This window comes from Bufo gargarizans, chromosome 9, assembly GCF_014858855.1.
Source record: "Bufo gargarizans isolate SCDJY-AF-19 chromosome 9, ASM1485885v1, whole genome shotgun sequence".
Classification (NCBI taxonomy): Eukaryota; Metazoa; Chordata; class Amphibia; order Anura; family Bufonidae; genus Bufo; species Bufo gargarizans.
The window spans coordinates 15,986,287-16,012,258 of NC_058088.1; the positions used below are offsets into that span (position 1 = coordinate 15,986,287).

At 45.3% G+C, this 25,972-nt stretch overlaps 1 protein-coding gene across 1 annotated transcript in view; it reads left to right on the forward strand.

Moving 5' to 3' along the window:
- The window catches only part of WDR62 (WD repeat domain 62), a 42,052-nt gene extending 16,764 nt beyond the window's left edge, over positions 1 to 25,288 (forward strand). Inside the window, exons 18-31 of the mRNA XM_044305784.1 lie at positions 2,432 to 2,495; positions 4,169 to 4,291; positions 4,486 to 4,607; positions 6,111 to 6,163; positions 7,649 to 7,858; positions 7,945 to 8,093; positions 10,865 to 10,944; positions 14,237 to 14,383; positions 16,355 to 16,466; positions 16,553 to 16,652; positions 21,947 to 22,004; positions 22,540 to 23,280; positions 23,856 to 23,941; positions 24,070 to 25,288. Coding sequence (XP_044161719.1) covers positions 2,432 to 2,495; positions 4,169 to 4,291; positions 4,486 to 4,607; positions 6,111 to 6,163; positions 7,649 to 7,858; positions 7,945 to 8,093; positions 10,865 to 10,944; positions 14,237 to 14,383; positions 16,355 to 16,466; positions 16,553 to 16,652; positions 21,947 to 22,004; positions 22,540 to 23,280; positions 23,856 to 23,941; positions 24,070 to 24,303 — 2,279 coding nt within the window. The 3' untranslated portion in view covers positions 24,304 to 25,288. The remainder of the gene's footprint in view (positions 1 to 2,431; positions 2,496 to 4,168; positions 4,292 to 4,485; positions 4,608 to 6,110; positions 6,164 to 7,648; positions 7,859 to 7,944; positions 8,094 to 10,864; positions 10,945 to 14,236; positions 14,384 to 16,354; positions 16,467 to 16,552; positions 16,653 to 21,946; positions 22,005 to 22,539; positions 23,281 to 23,855; positions 23,942 to 24,069) is intronic.
- Positions 25,289 to 25,972: the final 684 nt, after the last annotated feature.

Consider the following 25,972-nt stretch of genomic DNA (forward strand, 5'->3'; position numbering starts at 1 on the left):
TCCCTCCCCACTGTGCGCGGCTGCCGCTGAACACCAATGAGGACAGAGTAGGAGGAGGAGGGGAGGGACTGTGGCCACTGCACTACCAATGAATGTGCCGGCCATATCCCACAGGGTCCCCCTCCTCCCCCCCATCATTGGTGGCAGTTTGCAGTTCCGATCGGAGCCCCAGCAGTGTAATGCTGGGGCTCCGATCGGTTACCATGGCAGCCAGGACGCTATTGAAGCCCTGGCTGCCATGGTATGTTAGTGAGCAGAGAGCAGCGCATTATACTCACGTGCGCTGTGGCCGCCGGTCGCTCCTTCTCATAGGTCTGTGCGGCGGATAGCTAATGCTTACAGCATTAGCAATGCGCCGCACAGACCTATGAGAAGGAGCGACCGGCGGCCACAGCGCACGTGAGTATGATGCTGCTCTCTGCTCACTAACATACCATGGCAGCCAGGACTTCAGCAGCGTGACTCCTGGCTGCCATGGTAACCGATCGGAGCCCCAGCATTACACTGCTGGGGCTCCGATCGGAACTGCAAACTGCCACCAATGATGGGGGGGAGGAGGGGGACCCTGTGGCCACTGCCACCAATGATTAATACTGGGGAGGGAGGGGGGGGGTTTGCGTTACCAGAAGGGGCAGATCAGAGGCTGGGGGAGAAGATCAGAGGCTGGGGAAGGGGGGCAGATCAGAGGCTGGGGAAGGGGGGAAGATCAGAGGCTGGAGAAGGGGGGCATATCAGAGGCTGGAGAAGGGGGGCAGATCAGAGGCTGGGGAGAAGATCAGAGGCTGGAGAAGGGGGGCAGATCAGAGGCTGGAGAAGGGGGGCAGATCAGAGGCTGGAGAAGGGGGGCAGATCAGAGGCTGGAGAAGGGGGGCAGATCAGAGGCTGGAGAAGGGGGGCAGATCAGAGGCTGGAGAAGGGGGGCAGATCAGAGGCTGGGGGGGGGGCAGATCAGAGGCTGGGGGGGGGGCAGATCAGAGGCTGGGGGGGGGGGCAGATCAGAGGCTGGGGGGGGGCAGATCAGAGGCTGGGGGGGGGGGCAGATCAGAGGCTGGGGGGGGGGGGCAGATCAGAGGCTGGGGGGGGGCAGATCAGAGGCTGGAGAAGGGGGGCAGATCAGAGGCTGGGGGGGGGGCAGATCAGAGGCTGGGGGGGGGGCAGATCAGAGGCTGGAGAAGGGGGGCAGATCAGAGGCTGGAGAAGGGGGGCAGATCAGAGGCTGGAGAAGGGGGGCAGATCAGAGGCTGGAGAAGGGGGGCAGATCAGAGGCTGGGGGGGGGGGCAGATCAGAGGCTGGGGGGGGGGCAGATCAGAGGCTGGGGGGGGGGCAGATCAGAGGCTGGGGGGGGGGGGCAGATCAGAGGCTGGGGGGGGGCAGATCAGAGGCTGGGGGGGGGGCAGATCAGAGGCTGGGGGGGGGCAGATCAGAGGCTGCGGGGGGGGCAGATCAGAGGCTGCGGGGGGGGGGGGCAGATCAGAGGCTGCGGGGGGGGGGGGGCAGATCAGAGGCTGCGGGGGGGGGGCAGATCAGAGGCTGCGGGGGGGGGGCAGATCAGAGGCTGCGGGGGGGGGGGGCAGATCAGAGGCTGGGGGAGCACATGAGAGGCTGGCGCCATGGTCAGCTCCCTGCTGTTGTGTGCACTATGCACAGGGCAGCAGGGAGAGTGTAAAGTCCTATTCACCCTAATAGAGCTCTATTAGGGTGAATATGACAAGGGTTCTAGCCCTTAATGAGGCAAATAGTTAATAAATAAAAAGTAAAAAATAAATAAAATTTAAACACCCCCACCCCCCCCCCCCAATATAGAAAACAATATATCGCAATATATATCGCATATCGCACATGCTTAAAATTATATCGCAATATAGATTTTAGGCCATATCGCCCACCCCTAATGGGTCCCACTATCCTTCCTGATTTTAATAATGCGTTAGACAGTTCTTAACCCAATTTTAGTAGTTTCTGCAATATCCTTAGATGTTTTCTCTGCTTGATGCCAATGATTTGACCCTTCTCAAACAGACAAACATCTTTTCCATGACCACGAGATGTGTCTTTCGACACGGCTGTTTAAGAAATGAGAAGCAACGCATGGCACCAGTTGGGGTTAAATAACTTATCGCTGAAGGATAATCGCCCATGCAGTAATACATTGGGTATTTACGTCTGAATCCAGGGCAGAAATCCAGGCCTAACTTTCGGAAATCTGCAGTGATTTTTCAGTTTGTATGTTGCGGATCTGACTGCCGATTTCGCCTTGTTGAGCTAACCCAAGTATAAATTACGGTGCAGATTTCCCATTGAAAACAATGGGTGGCAGATTCCGCAAAGTGCACACTGAAATCCAAGCAGAAGAAATGCCGGGAGAACATGTAATTTAAATTGTCTTATCGACCCTGACTGTGGAGACTGATGATGATCTTCTCTTTCCAGATATTGTCACCGACATGACGTTTACCAGTGACTGCCGAAGACTGATCACAGTGTCTGGAGACAGGTCTGGAGCCTTAAATACGGGTTTAACCACATGCGGCAGCTTTGAGCGCGTAAACCCAGCATTTAAAGGGGTATTCCGTAACTGAACGTCATCCCCCTATGGATGGGGGATAACTAAGTGATCGGTGTGGGTCCAACTGCTGGGAACCTCACTGATCCCTGATCTTTATGTCCAGCATGGAGAACGAATGGAGCTGCAGGGCACATGCTTGACTTGATGCCCCATCCGGACAGTGGTACAGAACCTGTTCTCAAGATTGGTGGGGGTTCAACCATTTGGACCCCACAATCTGTTAATTATCCACTGTCCATTGGATAGGGGGTAACTTTGTTACTAAATTACCCCTTTAAATGTACCCACAGTAAGCCAGTAACACATATTGTATACAGTAATAAAGTAAATGGTAAGGGAGGGGGGGGGGGGGGATGCAGCTTCTCGCTGAGATTTTATGCTGTGAGAGGGGAGCCATTGTGTGGAAGATATTTGGCTCCGAGAGGGTGAGGCCTCCTTTACAGCAAGCATGGAGAAATAGGCAAGAGAATTAAAGTGTCTCCTTGGGGCTCTTTCACACGAGCGGATGCCGTGCGTGGAATCCACTGCGTGAAAGACAGCCAAGCCCCGCTCCGGACAGCAGAGACACTGAGCATTAACATGATTGATAACGCTCTGTGCCTCTCTTGATATTTTTACTACAAAATCACGGTGACAACTTTATCTCGCTGTGATCTTGTAGTAAAAAGATCAGAGAGGCATGGAGCGTTATCAATCATGTTAATGCTCCGTGTCTCTGCTGTCCTGGAGCAGGGCTTGGCTGTCTTTCACGCAGCGGATTCCACAGATGGCATCCGATTGTGGGAAAGAGCCCTTAAATAATGAATCCATGCCCGACTACCGGATAGGGGAGTGTTGATGGCCTCATTTAAGGCAACTCGTGTATTTAGAGAAATTGGAGGTGGAAAAGACACAAGGGGAATGTATAGAGAAGTTATATGAACGCTGGGGGCCCTGTATTAAAAAGGGGGTTATCCGACAGCGAAAGACAAGACCCGCCTAGACAATTTTACTATTGAGGGAAAGATTTAAAGGGGTTGTCCCATGACTAATGTAAAAATTTAAAATCGGACATCATATAATACATGAGAACCTCTAACAGCCAGAACCAACCCTGTACCTTACATGGATCCAGAGATCTCTCCGTTCATTGTTCTGCTAGATTTATATCAAGCTGGCCGCTCAGGAAGAGTCTCTTCTGCTAGAGCGCTCTCTCTCTATCACAGCTTTGGAGGCAGGTGAACGGTGAAACTGAGCATGTGCGACCTTTTTCATTAAGCAGGACAGAGAAATAAGAATAAAACAAACAGCAGGTGGCGCTATACAGAAAGTTTTAAGTGAATAACTTGGTGGCTATGCTAAATTTTTTTATTAAATGTAATTACAAAAGTATTCAGATCCAGGTGCTGCTTTGAACTGTTGAATGCCCTTTCGCCTATCTAACACGTTGGTAGCGTATGGCTAGGATGTGCCACCAAGGTCAGGCTTCAGGATTGTGGCTACATGGGGAATGCAAAAAGTTACTAAAACTGACCCGTCGGGAGAGTCCCCCTTAAGTAAAGGAAGGATGGTACTCCGCTGCTAGTTCTGATGACTGTAATCTCGTCACTTGTTCTCTGCAGCTGCATATTTGTCTGGCAGCTGGACCCGGTCATGACCACATGTATGAGGCACCAGCTGATGGAGACGGCCATAGAGGGGAAGAACAACCTACCTGTGGATGCAAGGTCCCTGGTTAATAACAGGTGGGTTGAGAGCACCAACCAGATCATGAAGGGGGTTGCCTCACAATGATGACCACTGTCCATATCTGTTGAGACAACCCACTTTAAGCCGCCCGTCTTCCTTGTACCTTTGCCCATATGGAGATGCCTTGGCTCCGCTCTGCTTAAAGCCCTTCAGTCACTCTTTGACCATTACTGACCTATGTTCTTCCCAGGAGGGAGACCTTCATGGTTGGCCCCTTGGATGAGAGCTCCCACGATGACTTGTTCTTCGATAGAAGCATTGATGTTGACGAGCCCTTGCCACAAACTCCAGTAAACGACGGCTTGGAAGAAGGTAAATGGTCACCTCCTCGTCCCTTATCACTTTTTTCGGCAGCAAGTTTTTACCTAACCTCTTAAAGGGGTTGTCAGATTAGTGCAGGTCCCACCTCTAGGACTCACTCATATGTCCTGAACAGTTCCCCCGGAGTGATTGGAATGCACGGCGCACATGCGCGGTGTCCTCTCCATTTACTGCTATGGGACTTGTGTAAATAGCAGAGCCGACGCTGTTTTTGGAACTCCCATAGCAATGAATGGAGAAGACGCTCCTTAACTTCAGGGGACCCATTCTGTAGATAGGAGCAGGGTCCCATAGTTGGACCTGCGCCTATCTGACATCTATGACGTATCCTAGCGATATACCATCGTTGTCCCAGATGGGCAGACCCATTTAAAGCCGGGGTCAGCAGCCTCCGGCACTCCACCTGTTGTGGTACTACAATTCCCAGCATGCATACATTCTTGGCTGTTCTCGAAGCACCTATGGAAGTGAAAAGAGCATGCTGGGAGCTGTAGTTTAACACCTTGCGTACCGGAGGTTGCCAAGCCCTGCCTTTTTAAATAGTACATGTAGAAGTGACCCTGTTAAACCAGGCATACTTCCTGGTTGGGTTGATCCTGCTGATAAAAATGATACCTGTCTTGTGAAAATTGGCTGTGGCGTTTCTGAAGGTTTCAGTGCACGGAGTCGAGACCGTCGGTGCACTTCAGCTTTCCCGTGCTGGCCATGCCCCTCAGTGCACTGAAGCATTTTTACTCTCTTTACATAAGGCAGGTATCCTTTTAATCAGACGGATTAACCCTTCCAGGCAATATGACTGGTTTAATAGGGGTGATCCTGCTGATGAGTGATCTTTAAAGTGGTTATCCCATTAGACATCATACAGGACATGACAATACCTTTCCAACAAAGCCAGAACCAGCCCTGTACCTCACATGGATCCTGAGATCTCCCCATTCACTGCTCTGCTAGATTTATATCAAGCTGGCAGCTCGGGGAGAGTGTCCTTCCTGCTGCAGCTCGGGGAGAGTGTCCTTCCTGCTGCAGCTCGGGGAGAGTGTCCTTCCTGCTGCAGCTCTCTTACTATCACAGCTCAGGAGGCGGTTGAAGGATGGAACTGAGTATGTGCGTCCAGAAATAAGATGGAGAAATAAGAAAAAATAACAAACGTCAGGTGGCGCTATACAGATCGATTTTGATTAACTTAGTGGCTGTACAATTTTTTTTTAAGGGGTTGTCCTGCCATATATATTGATGACTTATTGTCAGAATAGGCCATCAATATCAGATCGGCAGTGATCCAGGCACCCCGCCGATCAGCTGTTTTGACGACGAAGCGGCCCGCATGGAGCGCCACTTCCTGGTCAGTACACGCTGTGGAGCGGTGACTTAGTGTAATTGCAAGTACTCGCTCCATTCAAGTAATATACACAGTAATGCATCACTTTTGCTGTTATGAGGTATTAAAATCGGGGGAAAAACTTTACAAAAATGTGAGTTTTTCTTTTATTCCAGATTGTACCTTTCTGCAGACCAATGGGAAACTGCCGCTGTGGGCGAGAAAACTGGTAAGTCAGGCAGGTGTGAGGGTGTCGTCTGGACTGCAATGTCTTTAGTAATATAACGCTGGATATGATAATGATAGTCTCCACCAGAAAGAAGAGAATTGCTTTGCTAGTGCCACCTATTTGCAGTGGCGCAATTTCAGTGGAGTCCGGCCAAGCGACTGCTTCGGGCCCATGGGAAGGGGATCCCGGAGCTGAATTCCATCTCTTTCCAGTATGAAAACACTTCATTGTCATGCAGCCACCACTAATGGGAGCTCGGTGCAAGCAGATGATTTTCAGTCAATGTAACTGCATAAATTCCTATGCGCTGAGCTCCCCCTAGTGGTGGCTGCAGGCAGCCAGCTTTGTAATAGAAAGGAACAGGAGATTTATCAATGTATATGTTGTCTGGCGTGAATACATTGAGCAATATGATGGTCAGTAGGACTGCCATATGTATTCACCCATGTATCACTTTACTGACATAGAAGTCAGATAAAATGGGTGAAGCCAACCGTGCCTTTTTTTTAAATTTTTTTTTTATTACAACTTTTTCAATTATAAATTTCGTCTGCTTAATTTAAAAAAAAAAGTTTTTTTTTTAAATTTATAAAAAATCTAGGGAATTGCACTTTGCGTTGCCTGGGAGTGATTGAAGCACATATACTGGGAAAGTGTGTGTGGGGGGGCCATACTAAGTTTTGCTATGGGGCCCTATGAGATCTGTGTACATTCCTGGCTAAATACCCAATAAGTCAATGTTTGGACCTTTTTTAAAGCACCTTGAAATATGGATTTGGGATTAGCTAAACCAGTCTCCCATCTGTAGACAGCACAATTTTGGCTCCAGTTTTCTTCATTCTGTTGGAGAGTTGATATGCATCATGGGGAAACAATATGCATGGCCTGGCCTACCTCCCTACACCTACTAGTTCTCCACCAGAAGATCCCAGACCTTCCAAGAGATGCTTCAATGGCAACTCACCCAGCCAACCTGAACAATACTCTGTACTGATAAGGGACAGAACGCCTACAGATAGAGGTCTGTGGTCTTGTAGATGTCCATAGCTTTTTCAAGGGAATTGATTTACAGGGTAATTTCCTATAGGTGGCACTAGACAATTTTTCTTTATTCTGGAGGAGAGATACATTTCATATTATTTCCCAGGGAGCATTGCCTATAAGACTTAACACCAGCTGGGTCTCAACACTTTCCAAGAGTAATTCTTCTGGTCAGGGACATTTTTCCAAGCAGCTCTGATACCTCTTAGCAATGCAGGGTTGGGGTTGGGGTGGGGGTGGGTGGTTTAGTAGCATGTTACCATTCTTGCATCTCTGGTGTCCAGTCTTTGTGTATCTGCACCCCAAATTGATCCCAGCCGTAGACAGTATTCACACAGCACTGAGCTATGAGTTTATTCAGGACTGGCCAAGAATTGAAGCCCCACCTCTCTAGCGAATCTCATAACTATGGGTACTAGTTCCATCTCTTCTTATATTTCATAGGATAAAGAACAGAATGAACCCCTGGTCGTCCTCTCCCAAAATCAATATCGGCCACAAGGACGATGGGCCCAAAGTGACAGCACGGTCCTGATCCGAAATTTCTTGAACAGCAATGATCTGAGCTGTACCCCAAATCATGAGCCAGGGCAGAACTCCTTCCTAGACGAGACCACAGACATCGAACCCAAGAGTCTGCAGGATCTGCTGGAGGTAAGTGTCAGTGAGCATCTGTCCACTGCTCTCCCTAAACACCACAGTCCTGATTTGACTCTCTTTAACTTTCTCACTTCTGACAGTCTGAGAACGGGAACGACGACTTAGACAACAGGACATTCATCACTGAGGCGTCTTCAGCTTTAGAAGACACAGACATTCAGTCCCTGTCTTCAGGGTCCAATGGTATATTCTACCCTTCATCTCTGCACATGTCTCAGCAGGAAGAAAGGTAATTACACTGCCAGCTCTGGGGGTATAAGTGGGTACTATTCCCTCCTGTAGTATCGGAAATTGTGTCCCAGTGGTCACCGCACTGACCTTCCCTTTCCCCCAGGGGTGGACTAGAAACTTAAAGGCTATGTACACCTTTTGGGGGCAATTATAATTTTTTTTTATTATTATTAGTGCATTGTACTCCATTTATGCCCTAAAAATAATTTTTTCAATTTGTCTTTATTACAAATATTGAGCCTTTTTCTCTGTACAGAGCTGATGGGCTCCTTATCTCTGCTTTCAGACCTTAAAAACCCTCATTAAAGCTCAATCCTTATCTTACTGATAAGAATGTGGCTTAAACAAGTGTTTATGACCTCTTAGTAATCTACAGATAAGGGTTATTAGATGACCGGCACAAAGTGAAAGTACCATTCACACAGTTAGGCCTCCTGCACACAAACATTTTTTTTTTTTAAAGTTTACGGGCCATTTTTTGTGTTCCGTATACGGAAGCATTCATTTCAATGGTTTCGCAAAAAAAAATGGAATGTATTCCGTATGCATTTCATTTCCGTTGAAAGATAGGACACGTTCTATTATTGCCCGCAAATCACGTTCCGTGGCTCCATTCAAGTCAATGGCTCCGCAAAAGAAAAGTAACGCATACGGAAATGCATCCGTATGTCTTCCGTATCCGTTCCGTTTTTGCGGAACCATCTATTGAAAATGTTATGCCCAGCCCAATTTCTTCTATGTAATTACTGTATTCGCCATACGGATAAACGGAATGGAAAAGCTAAACGGAAGCACAACTGAAACAAAAAACGGAACAACGGATCCATAAAAAACGGACTGCAAAACACTGAAAAAGCCATATGGCCGTGTGCAGGAGGCCTTAGAAAAACAGTTAACGCTTTCTGACAGAACAGCTGATTATTTATAATAGACCAATTGAAAAATAGATTTTTAGCCTCAAATGAGTAAAATGGAATCATTAAATAAAAAAAATTATATATATATATATTTGCTTCCAAAGGAGTACATGGCCTTTAAATTGGTCCTGGAACAAAAACCTAAAAAAAGAGGCCCCATGTGGGTCCAAACTGAAGTAGTTGGGGCCAGCAATACTGTAGTACAAAATTCTACCCCAGCAAGACCAAATACCACAGTGCAGCACAAAATACTGCCTCCCCACTGCAGTTTTCAACTGTATGATCGTTCTGGGGATGGCGATTCAGTTCAGGAGGGTACCTGCAGCATCTGGCCGGGCACATAAGTATCTGATGCCCCTAGCATTAATTACTACTGAGAGCATCAGATTGTTAGTTATCCAGTTAGTGGCCTTGAGGAGGGCCCATGCGGTCTCCTGGGCATCAGCCTGCTAGGAAATTTCCCTGTATGGCCAGTCCGCCCTTTCCCTTTCTTCCCCCTACTGTTCCTCTACATGTAGTCGCAACAGGACTACGTCACCTACTCTCAGTAGTCACACCAGTCACATACTGTGTCTATATACACTGCCTGTCCAAAAAAAGTCGCCACCTGGATTTAACTAAGCAAATAGTTCTGAGTCTCCTATTGGATAATTACTACATCAGCGATTTATCTTTCAGCCGGCAATAAGTTATTTAACCCCAACTGGTGCCATGCGTTGCTTCTCATTTCTTAAACAGCCATGTCGAAAGACACATCTCCCGGTCGTGGAAAAGGGTTTGAGAAGGGTCAAATCACTGGCATCAAGCAGAGAAAACTTCTAAGGAGATTGCAGAAACTACTAAAATTGGGTTAAGAACTGTCCAACGTATTATTAAAAACTGGAAGGATAGTGGGGACCCATCGTATTCGAGGAAGAAATGTGGCGGGAAAAAAATCCTGAATGATCAGTGATCACTTAAACTTTTGGTGAAATCAAAGCGAAGAAAAACAGTAGAACTCAGGGCTATGATTAATAGTGAAAGTAAGAGCATTTCCACACGCACAATGTGAAGGGAACTCAAGGGATTGGGACTGAACAGCTGTGTAGCCGTAAGAAAACCACTAATCAGTGAGGAAAACCAGAAACTTCAATTTGCTAGGGAGCATAAAGATTGGACTCTGGGGCAATGGAAGAAGGTGATGTGGTCTGATGAGTCCAGATTTACCCTGTTCCAGAGTGATGGGTGCATCAGGGTAAGAAGAGAGGCAGATGAAATGATGCCCCCATCATGCCCAGTGCCTACTGTACCAGCCTGTGGGGGCAGTGCTATGATCTGGGGTTGCTGCAGTTGGTCAGGTCTAGGTTCAGCAACAGTAAGTGCTCCAGTAATGAGGTCAGCAACTACCTGAACATACTGAATGACCAGGTTATTCCAGCAATGGATCTGTTCTTCCCTGATGGCACGGGCATATTCCAAGATGACAATGCCAGGATTCATCGGGCTCAGGGAGCAGGAGACATCAGTGTCACACATGGATTGGTCACCACAGAGTCCAGACCTTAACCCCATTGAGAATCTTTGGGATGTGCTGGAGAAGGCTTTGCGCAGCGGTCAGACTCTACCATCATCAATGCAAGATCTTGGTGAACAATTAATGCAACACTGGATGGAAATAAATCTTGTGACATTGCAGAAGCTTATCGAAACACTGCCACAGCGAATGCGTTCCGTAATCAAAGCTAAAGGCGAAATATTTGAGTGTGTGAACTTCTTTTTTTTTGGGGGGGACAGGACTGTGTGTGTGTGTGTGTGTGTGTGTGTGTGTGTGTGTGTGTATATATATAACTTTGTTTTCTTGCCTGTCTTTCAGCGATTTTTCTGTTGAAGAGCGGACTTTCGACAAGGGCAGTGACCTGCACAATAACGGACTGCTGTCAGGCGGTGACCCAGGTAACTGGATTATTACTAACAATGGTCACACACCTTTTCTAGATTTACTAGATTTAGCCCATTACTGCAGTGAGTTTCTACTCCTTACATCCCATGAGTGGATCCATTTGTATCCATGGTTGTGTACAGCGCCATACCCTCGATATTGGATTTACCTGGTACTGCAGTCCCATTCAAGTGACTCCAAAAATATGGAGCTGTACTTGGTAATCAGTGAAGGGGAAACGGAAGCAGCGCACGGAGTGCCGTCAGCTCACCCTCAGATAGTTGGGGGTCCATCTCCCAGCAACCCCAGCTGTCAGTATTGTAGTCCTAGAAAACCCCTTTATGTCCTATGGAAGACATATGCAGTAGAGATGGCTGCAGGCAACCTGAAAGATGGTACGTTTGAAAGGAATCTGGATTTGGGACTAGGCCTCTTTCACACTTGCGTTGTCCGGATCCGGCGTGTACTCCACTTGCCGGAATTACACGCCGGATCCGGAAAAACGCAAGTGTACTGAAAGCATTTGAAGACGGATCCGTCTTCAAAATGCTTTCAGTTTTACTATGGCACCCAGGACGCTATTAAAGTCCTGGTTGCCATAGTAGGAGCGGGGGAGCGGTATACTTACAGTCCGCGCGGCTCCCGGGGCGCTCCAGAATGACGTCAGAGCGCCCCATGCGCATGGATCATGTGATCCATGCGATCACGTCATCCATGCGCCTGGGGCGCCCTGACGTCACTCTGGAGCGCCCCGGGAGCCGCACGGACGGTAAGTATACTGCTCCCCCGCTCCCCACTACACTTTACCATGGCTGCCAGGACTTTAGCGTCCCGGCAGCCATGGTAACCATTGAGAAAAAGCTAAACGTCGCATCCGGCAATGCGCCGAAACGACGTTTAGCTTTAGGCCGGATCCGGATCAATGCCTTTCAATGGGCATTCATTCCGGATCCGGCCTTGCGGCAAGTGTTCCGGATTTTTGGCCGGAGCAAAAAGCGCAGCATGCTGCGCTATTTGCTGCGGCCAAAAAACGTTCCGTTCTGGAACTGAAGACATCCTGATGCATCCTGAAGGACGGACTGTCCATTCAGAATGCATTAGGATAATCCTGATCAGTATTCTTCCGGCATAGAGCCCCGACGACGGAACTCTATGCCGGAAGACAATAACGCAGATGTGAAAGAGCCCTTACAGACATGTTAAATTTATTGATGGGTGAGGGTCTGAGGGCCGAGAGCCCGGCTGATCTCTAGAATAAGGAGCGAGAAGCTCTTACATAGCCTGCTGTCTCTCACTCCTTGCTGCAGGAGATGGAAGCAAGATGAGCCCATAGACTCTCTATTGATTCTGTCTTTTGCAATGTGCGCGCTTCTCCCTCCTCATTCTAGCAATCGGGGGGGGTCTCGGCACTCGGACCCTCACTAATCTATTTCTTTTGTCGCTCTAAGGTAATAAAAGTTTATTGAAAGCTTTGTGACACTTTACAAAGCTGCTGACAGATGCCCTTTGCCTAGGACACTGGCTGGCCTGTTACATGTGCACTTGGCAGCTGAAGACGTCTGTGTTGGTCCCATGTACATATGTGCCCGCACTGCTGAGAACAATGATGTTTTAATATATGCAAATGAGCCTCTGGGAGCAACGAGGGCGTTACCATTACACCTAGAGGCTCTGCTTTCTCTGCACTTTCATTGACAGGACCAGATGGTGAAGGACTTCATCACACCTGGCCCTGGCAATCAAAGTGCAGAGGGGGCGGCAGTTGCAGAGATAGCAGAGCCTCTAGGTGTAATGGTAACCCCCCCCCCCCCCCGTTGCTCCTAGAGGCTCATTTGCATATATTAAAATGTCATTTTTCTAAGCAATGCGGGCACATATGAACATGAGACCAACTCGGATGTCTTCAGCTGCCAAGCGCACATTTAACAGGTCAGCCGGTGTCATAGGTACAAAACTGCTGACAGATGCCCTTTTAATAGCATCTGTCACCACTAGGGCTGCAGCTATCGACTATTTTAGTAATCGAGTATTCTACTGATTTAATCCAACGATTAATCGAGTACTCTATAACTTATCAGCCCCCCCAATGTCATCAGCTGCCCCCTCATCAGCCCCTCCATGCCAACTATTGCCATGTGATGTCTCCCAGTGCCATCAGATCAGCCCCTTCCAAGCCATCCATTGCCATGTATGTCTCCCAGCGACATCAGCCCCTTCAAATAACGGGTGCCCCCTCCACTGACAACAGATTCGGGCCGCTGCTAATGAGAACTGAATACTTGCCTTTCCTGGCAGGGTGAGCGACTGGCTGACATGGAGTCCACAGGAGAAGGACCACGTCTTCTTCCCACCATGCACTGGGAGGGACCTGACGACACACACAGCATCAGGCAGCGCTCGCTGACTGTTTGCACGCAAAGCTCTGGACAGTGTAGCGCGGTGCCGACGGTAGTCCATGGAGCAGTAAATGATGGCTGGCTTCGCTTCACTCACGCTCCATGGTCACATGATTAAGGCTACATGCACACGAACTATGTTTGTTTCCGTGTCCGTTCCGTTATTTTTTTTTTTTGTGCGGATAGCACACTGTGTGCTGTCTGCATCAGTATGTCCGTTCCGTAGCCCTGCAAAAAAAATAAAAATAGAACCTGTCCTATTCTTGTCCATTTTTAGGCATTTTTACAATGCATCTGCAAAAAAAACGGATGGCATACGGATGTTATCTGTTGGTTTGTTTTTTTTTGGACTGCAAAACACATACGGTCATGTGCATGTAGCAAAAAAAAGAATCTTCAAAAAATTGCATTGAGGATTTTTTCGTGTTGATTACATTGAGTAATTGCAGGCCCAGTCGCCAGCTTGAACCCTATAAGCCTGGTATAGTTTGATCCTGATGAGTAAATTGAAACTTGTCTTTTGTCCCTCCGCTGCACTGTTCCTGAGAAAATGAACATTTTATTAATATGCTAATTAGGTATTGAGTGGTGGGCACGAGCCCCTCGGAACGCCATAGCCCATCTGCCCTCACAGCCTTATTACTGAGGCCTCATGCATCGTATTTTTTTTTGTCCGCATCTGATCCGTGTTATTTGCCAGGTTGGATGCAGACACATTCATTTCTATGGGGCCACAAAAGATGCGGAGAGAATCTGTAGGTCCATGCCACAGCTCCTCAAAAAAGATGGACCATGTCCTTTTCTCCTCCTTTTAATCTTCACGCTCAGTACTCCTTCAGGGTCACTTGTGGGGGTCTGTCCTCACTTTCACAATATTCCAATATTTCCATAACTCTGTTCTTTTCTGCAGATGAGGACTCTCTGATGTCAGACAATTGCTCTGAAGTGGAGCCGGATGATGATGATGATACGGAGGAGAACGTCAACGCAGAGACACCAGAACAAGAGAGATTTTTGCAGAAACACTTTGATACGTTGGCTGACGCTCTCGCGGAAGGTGACTATTGGAGGGCTTTAGGGAATGGGCACGTATAGAGAAAGCAGTACGTTTTTTTTTTTTGTGGCATACTGCTGTAGGTCTGGTCATAACTTGGGAAAAGATGTTTGGCGCAGCACAGCATCACATCGAGCCTCAAGATGGATAATCCTCATTGGGGCAAGTAGGTGCACGCAGTGTGGGGCCTTGGCTCACGGGTCCCTATGTTGAAATCCACAGCTGATCCGCAGCACTCCTTATCGTTTCAAAATGCCAAGTGGTTTATTCTCCAAAACAAGCATTATACAGCGCAACGTTTCGACTCTAGCGAGTCTTTTTTAAGCTATAAGGAGTGCTGCAGATCGTTTGTGGATTTGATCATAACTTAGCCCACGCAGGGTTGTCTTCTGCTCGACATCTCTGCGTCCACAAGGAGCAACATGGTGATGGATTCACCCAAGTCGCCCATTTCTGTGCTGTCCCTGGACAGATCCTCCTCTTGTGCATGCACAGTAAAGTAAAGGAGCATGTCCAGTCCAAGCGCAGAAGAGTAATCAGTGAATCATGTCACTGCCACCATCTTGCACCTTGAGAACGCCGCGGCCGAGATTTATTGGTGTTTAGAGTCCACAGATGGGGAGCAAATATTACAAATAATTTCAATCTTTACTTAATTTTATTTAATTTTTTTTGTCTGCCTTAGGCCTCGTTCACACTTCAGTGTTTGGTCAGTGATTTCCATCAGCGATTTGTGAGCCAAAACCAGGTGCAACTCTAAACACAGAACAGGAGCAGATCTTTCCCTTCTACCTCATGTCTGTGGAGGCTCCACTTCTGGTTTTGGCTCACAAATCACTGATGGAAATCACTGACCAAACACTGAAGTGTGAACGAGGCCTAAGCCTTATACAAGGATATACCAAGGTTGTAACATCTCCTATATAATCATAGGGGACTTTATGTATTCAAGGAAATTCTTAAAGATTATCAACACCTTCAATGCAATTTTTTTTATTTTTTATTATTGATTGCATTTGACTAATTTGGGGCTTTAAATCATTTTCTCAATTGGTCTTTATTTATTAAAAATGTTCAGCTGTTTCTGAGATACAAGGGTTAAAAAGCAGTCTTTTTGCAAGCTGTCAGTTTGTTTTTTCTGAATCTTGTCATCTGACGGCTCTCATCTCTGGTCTCCTGACCTCAATCACTCCATTGTAGCTCAATTCGTATCAAACTGATAAGAATATAGCATAGGCTGAGTTCACATCACTGTTTAGCTTTCCGTTCTGATCCATCAGAAGAAAAGGAAAAAGAACAAACAGGATCTTGTAAAAAACAAAAAAAAGGATCCTTTTGCCTCAGTTGGCATCCATTTGAGCCATTTCCGTCTGAGATCCGTTTTTTTTTTTTTTTAGACCGGGGGAAAAAAGTCCTGCATGCATCCTTTCTCCTGACGGATCAGAAGAACTGAAATCTAAACGGTGTCGTGAACTCAGCCTTAAATAAGTATTATGAGGTCAGGACATAAGAGCTACATATGAGCTGCCAGATGACTGGATTCAAGGAAAATAGTGAGTAAAATGCTATCGTAAAAAATGCCCCTGAAGGTGTACATACCCTTAAACTTCCCGCTCTTTACATGACCTTAATTGGTTCCAGACTCCATGCTGTGCGGACACATAGGTCCTGGTTATAATATATGTCACGATGCAATTGGCTGAAATGTAAACTGAGACTGTAAGGGTTAACCCCCAGAACTGTCTCTTTAATAAAGGAAACCTCTTACTATGGCTATACCTACCCCTAGAGGGAACTAGGAATTTGTAAATTGTTGAAGAGCGTGGTCAACTCTAGGGGCATCCAGCGATGAAGGGCAGCGTATGATCTACAGTGGATGTTGAAGGTGTTATCCTTTTGGAAATCCCAGTGAAACCAGTACAGTACTGATCTGCTGGGTCCAGTGTGCTTCAGTCTAACATCTTGTCTTTGCAGAGAAGTTTGACAACACACTGCCGGAGCTAATGTCGGATGAGGATGACAAGATGCTGAACCCGCGCCTCAGCTTCTCTTCTAGGTTCTTGTCGCAGAGCCTGAGGATCTACCGGTAACATCTCCTTCTGCAGGTTGTAGCTGCCACCGCTCCAGGTCACTACATTTTTACTGGATGCCGTCTATTCCTTTATTCTACAGGACGGAATGTGACGTTCTACCTGACGGCCAGCAGATGGCGACAGCAATCACCACAGAAACTAAAGTGGAACCTGACCAGTCTCAGAGAAGACTTTCTGATGTAAGAGGAGGACTACAAGCCGGGGTTTGCCCGCTCAGATTACTCCTCTGCTGGCTAAAGCAGAGTCGGTGGGCTTTGGGTGAGGCCTCTTTCACATGACCGTATGGCCTTTTCAGTGTTTTGCGGGCCGTTTTTAGCAAATCCGTTTTTTTTTTTTTTGTTTCAGTAAGGATTCCGTTCCGTTTTGGTTTCAGTTTTTTTTGCGGATAGGAAACGGAAGCATGGCGCATACAGTAGTTACATAGAAAAATTGGGCTGGGCATAACATTTTCAATAGATGGTTCCGCAAAAACTGAACGGATATGGAAGACATACGGATGCATTCTGTTTTTTGGCGGACCCATTGACTTGAATGGAGCTACGGAACGTGATTTGCGGGACATATAACAGGACATATTCAATCTCTAAACGGAACGGAAATACGTAAACGGAATGCATACGGAGCTTATTCCTTTTTTTTGCGGACCCATTGAAATGAATGGTTCATTATAGGGAATGCAAAAAACGGCCCCTAAACGGGAAAAAATAACTTTAGTGTGAAAGAGGCCTGACACTGAATTTACTTGGGGGTTAGAGAACCCAGACCTCCAGGTCAGCAGGCCACTGGGGTGACTTCAGTCTGAACGTGGCTTCTCCAATTGGGACAACCCCTTTAAAGAAGACCCGTTGGCCTTCCTGACTTGTAAATCCTCGCATTCCCCACAAAATAACAATTCTAGAGAATCTTTTCTTTTAGAATTATGTTGGGCTGTTCCTCTGTTATTCCACCTAGGAACTTCTGAATAAATTCATAGCTGAGCGTTACCAATCCTCTGATAAGAAGGCGGTGTCCCTACAGAGTCTGCACTGATCAGACAATGGCAGTGTGCAGGGACCCCCCCATCCATACTGGTAGAAGCCAGTTGTCAATTTATTGTAGTAGCAATAAAAGGGGAACACCACAACACTAGCTTAAAAGAAAAGCCTTGGAATTCTTATATTGTGGGAAATACTGCCATTTACTAAAACAGACATGTCAGGAGAGGTGACCGGGGGTATTTGAACACATTTGGAAGCTGGACAGCCCCTTTAACGGTCACCTTAAAATTGGAAAAACGTCCCCAAAATTATTTTTTAATTATTATTTTTAATCTGTGTCTGCAGATAATCTTGGTGCACAACTCGAGGGACACAATAGTTTTTTTTATTTATTGTAATTTTGAATTACAGCACATATAAATAAAAGGTATAATAAATACAAGTCATAAAACAAAAAAGAACTATATATATATATATATATATATATATATATATATATATATATATATATATATATATAATATTAATTACAGTGCTGCCCAAAATTATTCATACCCCTGGCAAATTTTGATTTAAAATTACTTGCTGGTTGAATAAAAGTAACTTTATGACGGGACATGACATACGTGTCTCCCAAAAGATAATAAGACGATGTACAAGAGGCATTATTGTGGGGGAAAACAACATTTCTCAGCTTTTATTTACATTTGAGCAAAAAATACAAGATGTTCCGCACTGTGGAAAATCTCAGGACGTGGTCGGAAGCCAAAAGTGACACCTGTGCTGCCAGGAGGATAGTTAGAGAGGTGACACCACCAAGGGTCACCACCAAGGCCATCCTGGTGAATCTGGGCTCTGCTGGTGGCAATGTCTCAAGGCAGACAATCCAACGGACACTGCACACTGCAGACCAAGGAGGACGCCACTTCTCCAGATAAGGCACACAAAAGCTGGCTTGGCCGTTGCAAAAGCTCATCTGGACAAAGAAGAAGACATCTGGTCTTCTGTGTTATGGTCAGATGAAACAAAAATTGAATTGTTTGGTCAAAATGATGTTTTCTTCATTTGGCATAAAAAAGAGAATCCTTCAACCCAAAGAGCACCATCCCCACTGTCAAACATGGTGGTGGGAACCTAATGCTTTGGGGGTGTTTTTCAGCCAATGGACCAGGGAACCTAATCACAGTAAACGGCACCATGAAAAAAGAGCAATACATGAGGATTCCCAACGACAACATCAGGCAGTCTGCAGTGAAACCTGGCTTTGGGCACCAGTGGACATTTCAGCATGACAATGACCCAAAACACACAGCAAAAGTGGTGAAGAAATGGTCAGCAGACAACAACATTAACGTTTTGGAGTGGCCCAGCCAGAGTCCAGACTTGAATCCAATTGAGAATCTGTGGAGGAAGCTAAAGATCAGGGTGATGGCAAGAAGACCCTCCAACCTGAAAGATGTGGAGCTCATTGCTAAATATGAATGGTCAAAAATACCTGTGGAGACCTGCAAAAAGCTGGTCTGCAATTATAGGAAGCATCTGATTGCTGTAATAGACAATAAAGGCTTTTCTATTGATTTTTGAGAAGGGTATGAATAATTTTGGACTGGACACTTTTTGCTCAAATGTAAATAAAGGCTAAGAAATGGTTTTTCCCCACAATAATGCCTCTTGTACATCGTCTTATTATCTTTTGGGAGACACCTATGTCATTTCCCGTCATAAAATTACTTGCTGGTTGAATAAAAGTAACTAAGTCAAAATTTGCCAGGGGTAGGAATAATTATGGGCAGCACTGTATATATTATACTTAACATTAATATCAAGACACAGGTGTAACATATCCGCACATATTTTATAAGTATTCTCAATATTTATTTAGTTTCACTAGGGAGTTTTACAATTTTTCTACTTTGTAGTGTGTTGGAATGGAGTCATCAGATTTTCTATTTCCTGAGTTTGCAAGTGTGTTTCAAGTAAAAGTTTTAGGAACTATTTTCAGATACATACAGTTTATTAACTGTTAGTTATTTTTAGGGAGGATTAAAAATCCCCAGCAATTTTAACATTATTTTGTGGAATTTTATTTACAGCATTCACTATGTGTTTAAAAAATAACATATCTTTATTATTTTGGTCACTTCAATGATGATGTAAAGTTTCTATATATTTTTCTTTCCTCCTGCAGCCTGTCAGCTCCCAAACTGCCCCCCTTCCGTCTCCTTCAGACTGGGGGGGAGGGGGGGGGGGCAGCTGCTTTAGGGTACTTTCACACTTGGGTTGTTTGATTCTGGCAGGCAGTTCTGTTGCCTGTTGCCTATATGCATGTCATTTTTTTTGACTGATCAGGCATTTTTCAGACTGATCAGGATCCTTTGCATTGCAATACCGGATCAGTTTTTCCGGTGTGTCATCAGGCTAAACGGATCCGGTATTTATTTATTTTCTCATTTTTAAAGGTCTGAGCATGCGCAGACTGGAAGGACTGATCCGGTGTTCCGGTATTTTGAATGTCGGATCCGGCACTAATACATTCCTATGGAAAAAAAATGCCGGATCCGGCATTCAGGCAAGTCTTCAGTTTTTTCCGCCGGAGATAAAACCGTAGAATGACTGAACTGAAGACATCCTGATGCATCCTAAACGGATTTCTCTCCATTCAGAATGCATGGGGATATGCCTGATCAGTTCTTTTCCAGTATAGAGCCCCTAGGACGGAACTCTGCCGGAAAAGATAAACGCTAGTGTGAAAGTACCCTTAGCTGCTCATCTCTCTAGTTTGGTAGCAGCTAGAGATGTTTGAAAGCTAACATTCCAAGCTTTCATACAATACCAGATTCACAGCATTATCTTCACTACATAAGAAGATATTGCTGTTAGGGCTCATTCACACGAACGTAAGTTCTTTTAGTGTCTTTTTTTTTTTTTTTTTTTTTTTGCGGACTGTATGCAGAACCATTTATTTCAATGTGTTCGCCAAAAAAACTGTAGTTACTTTGTGTGCATTCAGTTTCCGTATGTCCTATTATTGTCCGCATCACAGACAAGGATAGAACTGTTCTATTAGGGGCCAGCTGTTTCAATCCGCAAAATAGAGAATGCACACGGACGTCATCTGTATTTTTGGCGGACCGCAAAATACATACGGTCGTGTGCATGAACCCTTAGAAATAGGGCTGGCAGTGAATGTAGCTGAAAGTGAAAGTAAAAGCAGGTTTTACTGCGCTTATTCCCAACTTGATTTCTAGCAGTGATATCTCCTGCTGATGCTGTGCTGGAATGCCAGGTTTCAAACAAGACCAGGCCCATGTCTCTAGCTGCTACCAGTCCAGAGATATCAGCAGCTAAAGCAGCCCCCAGCCTTCCCAAAGCCCAAGCAGAACTCCAGCAAAACTGCTAGGTGGTTAAACAGTCTTACTGTTTTACGTGTACGGCAAGTGATTATTATTTTTTGTAATATACTTTATTAAGTGATTTTGTTCACTTCTATTACAATATTGGCTCTAATGTAAATAAAGGTTGCGAAGGGAAATCTTTCTTCTGCTTGTCCTGTACATACTGAAGACTGTTCACATGCAAAGGCTCCTCAGCCTGCCTCTAGTCTCTCTACTGCTGCCTACATGCATGCAAAAATTCTTCTAATCACTTGCTCTACACAAATAAAATAAAAAGTAAAAGTAGGAGTTAAAGTTTAGGCAAAAACTTAAAGGGTTTCTCCGGGAATAAAGAAAATAAAAATAATTAAATATTACTTTTATTATAAATGTATTCTGAAATACCTTTTCATTAGTTTTAATGGCACGTTTTGTCCCGGGAGCCATCATCAGGAGAAATAAAATGGCCGCTGTCCTATTAGTAGACACAGAACCTGTCCTAATCACACAGCAGTACGTTACTTCACAGCACTGATGTAAGGAGCTGCCTCATCCTCCTCTCTACTTGTCACGGATTATGATCCTGAATACAACTGATAAGATATTCAGTTTAATCTCTACGGGAGTGCAGTTCATGAGGAGACATGAAGTACTTTGTCTCCTCATGAGCTCCATTCCTACAGAGATTCAGCTGAAGATCATATTAAACTGTATTCGGGACCATAATTGCTGACGAGCAGAGAGGAGGCTGAGGCAGCTTTTTACCTCGGTGTTCTGAAGTGACTTGTCTTCCTGTGTGATTAGGACAGGTTTTGTGTGTACTAATAGGACTTCGGCCATTATGTTTCCCCTGATTGCTCCCCAGACAAATTGAGCCATTATAAGTAATGAAAGTTATTTGGGAATATATTTATAATAAAGTAATATTTAAGTATTTTCATGTTTATTAATTACTAGAGAACCCCTTTAAGTCGTATGTATGCACTGCAAATGAACTAAGTATGTTATACCGGGTCAGATGTTGGACGGGTTGCTGCTCTACATGGATGATTTTTTTCAAAGTAAATTTTTAATTTAAATTAAGGTATTTTATTTGTTTAGTTATTCTTGTTTTTTTGATAGAGGCCGACAGAAAAAGCAGCAGACCGAATGGAAAGGAGAAAGTCAGAGAGGCATGCTGGTAAATGTTTTTTTTTTTAGGTTTGCTCTGCATATTGTTTGTTGTAGTAAATGCCCTTGTTCTGACATCTGCCGGACCACCCTGGCGGATCTGAACATCTAAATAAAACGCCCTCTAAATTCTCCCCTTGGGTTTCTCTACTTCATGGCTCAACAACCTCTGGCACTCTAGCTGTTGTGAAACTACAACTTCCGACATGATTCATACACTTCTATTAAAATTTCCTACAACAGCAAAGCAAGTGTGCATTCTGGGAGTTGTAGTTTCACAACAGCTCTACTTTACAAGTGATGGCCTGTACTCATTCACTTTAATGGGAGCATCAGAAACCAGTTCTGTTCACTGCACAACATCTGGAGCTACTGCAGAACAGCTGGGGTGTCCTGATGATAGACCTTCATTTGTAAAGATGCGCACATCCCCATTAAGATGCGGGCTACCCCTTTAAATTAAAAAAAAAAAAAATCTATACAAGTTTTATGTGCAATGTTATACTTTATTTTTATTTTTTATTTTTTCTTAACTTTTTGCCCAGAAATCTCAAAATCAACATCCAGTTTGCAAAGACTTCCACTTGATGAGAAGACATCGTCATCCCGATCCTCATTTCCTGGTTGTTGGCCAAATAAAAACAAATCCAGCAAAGGGAGGTCGTACATGGAAGCGACTGCTAGTTCCAAGGCGAAAATATTACGTAGTGTGTCTATGGGAGAAAACATCAATGCCACCCAAGCAGAAGACCACAGGAAGCTGTCTCAGAGTTCAAGGCCGGTGTCCAGCATAGACTTGTTGACTCTAGAACAGAACAAGTTCTTTCCTGCCGAAGTTGGCTACTATAAACCTCTCCCAGCTTCTCCATCTTATGAGCAGATCCCCTCCTCACACCAAGAGAAGGTGAAAACTTTAGTCAGCTCCTCTAACTCGCTGTCCGATAAACTTCTAATGCCACCGCCATCCAGCTATGGAATCATTTCTCGTCTAAAAAAGAAGGCAAAATCAGTCAATAACCTCTCAAAGGCATCTAGAAAAGAGGAGATGAATGGACTAAAGTCTAAAGATGGAGATGTCCAGAAGAGTGGACTAGCAATCAAGATACAAAAAAGGAGAAACTCGTCATCAAACAGTTGGCCACCGGATGTCCAGGACTTCCCCAGAAGGGCATCCATAGCAGACTTTCCAAACCACGCCAGTATCGGTAGTAGTAACTGTGTCATGGAAGACGCTCGCATGTCAAATAACAACCCATCATCTTCATGCAGCAGACCTGAAGAACCAAGTAAGTCATTGTTAAGTAGTGGTTTGAAGCGTAACTCCAACCAATACCTAACATGCCTGTGTGACTACAGTTAAAGGGTATTTCCATCTCTGTCATGGTTTAGCTTGGAACACCTTGAAGTGTGCAACAGAGGTTAAGGATACAGCCACGTGGGTTGCACTACAGTGTTTGCGGAACAGTGTAGGGAGTTGTGTAAACGGTAATTCTGCGGTTTCCTTGTGGAGTCTCTGGGGTCATCTGGGAAGTCCCATAGCTGGGAATGGAAAATACTCATGTACGGCATGCTCTCTATTCATGGCAGGGTCCCATTCTTTAGATAGGTGCACGTTACATAGTTAGTACGGTTGAAAAAAGGCATAAGTCCATCAAGTTCAACCTAGGGATAGGTGGGGATTAAAAAAAAAAAAGTGGGGCTTGCAGAGCTACCCCCCCCCCTCGCCTCACCGGGTTTATGGCGTATATTATTGGTATGCCATAAATCATAAATATCCAGGTGGGACAATACCCTTTTATTTAGAAGAATGGGCTGGTCTGTAGTAGGTGTGGTCCTCTAATCTGTAATTTGCCTCTGTCAGATGTGGAAGTACTGGCAAGCCGATGTGAGCGAGTACTAGAAGAGCTTCACAGCGCCTTCCAAAAAACCCTACAAACTTACAAAGAGGTAAGTGATTGGAAGGAGGTGTGCATTGTGAATCTTTACCCCCCTATTTTTCAGGTATACTGGCCTCCTCTTTGAGGAGATCACCCCTTGTTACACTGATTCTGATTTTATTAATCACTTATTTACAGATTGAAAACTTTGGCGGATCCCAAGAAAAGAAGTCTCATCTAAGAACTTTATTCTTCAACGCCTTCGATCACGTTCAGTGTGAAATAGACTTGGTGGGAGTCGATCGAAGAAAGTCTACTGTAAAAGAGTCAATGGCCCACGATAGGTGCTCCAACACCCCAACTTTGCAATTACTGGAGCATTACTCAGACATGATGCTGCAGCTCATGAAGGAGAAGATCAACAGCCAGTGAATGAGTAGAAACATTTTCTGTAAGACAGAAGAACATCTTCCATCGTGTTTGGAGATCTTGCTGTTCGATGACGCACTATTAAGTGGATGTGACTGTATTTAATTATGTGGCACTTTCTTAGTTCTGAATGTATTGTATCTGACTTCTTCATGGACTTTGAAACTAAAGTGACGCATGGGGCTGGTTTATCCTCAGCCAGGATAGCGGATGCTCAGAATGGTTGTAGAAGGTCGCTCTACTTGGATATTTTTGGCCCTGCAGTCATGTTACCAAATGGATGCAGGTCCTCTCTTTGAAGATCCCAGCCCATCCATGCATTTACATGGTTGCTCATTCACACCTGGTGTTAACATATTCCTGACAGCTCTTTAAGGAGAAATTCTACCTGAAATCATCTAAAGCTACATGATCGTTTCTGACCTCTTCAGTGCACATACTGGGTCTTCCGGTGGCATATGGTTGTGATTAAGCACCCTAGAAATGAATGTCCCAAGATTATTACAGGGATCCTCTTTTTACTTGCAGCCTTTTGCTGTAGCATGTTCCAGTTTGGAGCATGATGTTAGGTGTCCCAAGGATGAGTCGGGTTTCTAGAAGTCTGTATCTCTCACGGGCAATATTGCTACGTATGGGTAAATATGTCCTGCTATAGGCCCTGCTACTAACCTACTGAACAGTGGTTGCTGATCAGACTTTACAGCAGTTTTCCATATCTTGTTTATTTGGAACGGCCACTGATCCCTACGCTGTGTACACACTGCCTGGTTTCCCAGAAGAACCTTTTTCATTTTAGAACTGCTGCTCTCCCTTCTATACTTTGCAGTGTTTCTGTATGTAAAATATAACTGCTTTTATTTGGGGTAAAATATCCTTGTAAAAAATGGTGTAAATGTTTTATAGCCTTCACCCCAGAGAATGGAAACCTTATCAATGTGAGATTCTTCTCCTCTTGTTTTGTATCTGCGTTGTTCTGGTGATAATAAATCATAGGTCAGAAAGCTGAGTTCCTGTATTTCTTATTATCGAAGTGGATTTTCTGCAGAAATGAGCAGCCCCCCCTCTCTTCTGAAATCGGGATAATCCTCTCTAATTGCATAAGAAATGTGAAGAACGGAAAGTCAAGCCAGCTCACCATACTCGCAGTGTTCAGTGACTCCACACCCTCATGCTTCTGGAATGATAAAACATGTGGCTGATAACCTCAGAGTCACACTAATGCTGTAGTAACCGCTGCGGTTAATACGATACATCAGAATCAGCTTTATTCGCCAAACACGACACAATCGATCGTGCCCGGAATTGGGTTAGGCACAGGCATAGTACTAGTGGTTGGGTTGACAAGAGGCGGTGGGGAACACGGATGGGTATAAGTTTCTGCAATGGGCATAGCAGGGGCGAGGGATTATGAGCGAGTGATGGGGCGTGAGGAGTTCAGCAGTCTGACGGCCGTTGGGAAGAAAGTGTTCAGCCTCCTCAATGTCTTTGCAGGGATGGCCTAATACCTGCGGCCGGACTTTAGACGTCTGAAGAGATGATGGCCCGGATGGGAGTGGTCATTGGATATTTTCAGAACCCTGGAGGGCACTCTGTCGGAGAAGATAGAGTCAAGGGGTGGTAGTGGCAGTCAGGTAGTTCTCTCCGCCAAGCTGATGACCCTTTGTAGTTTGGG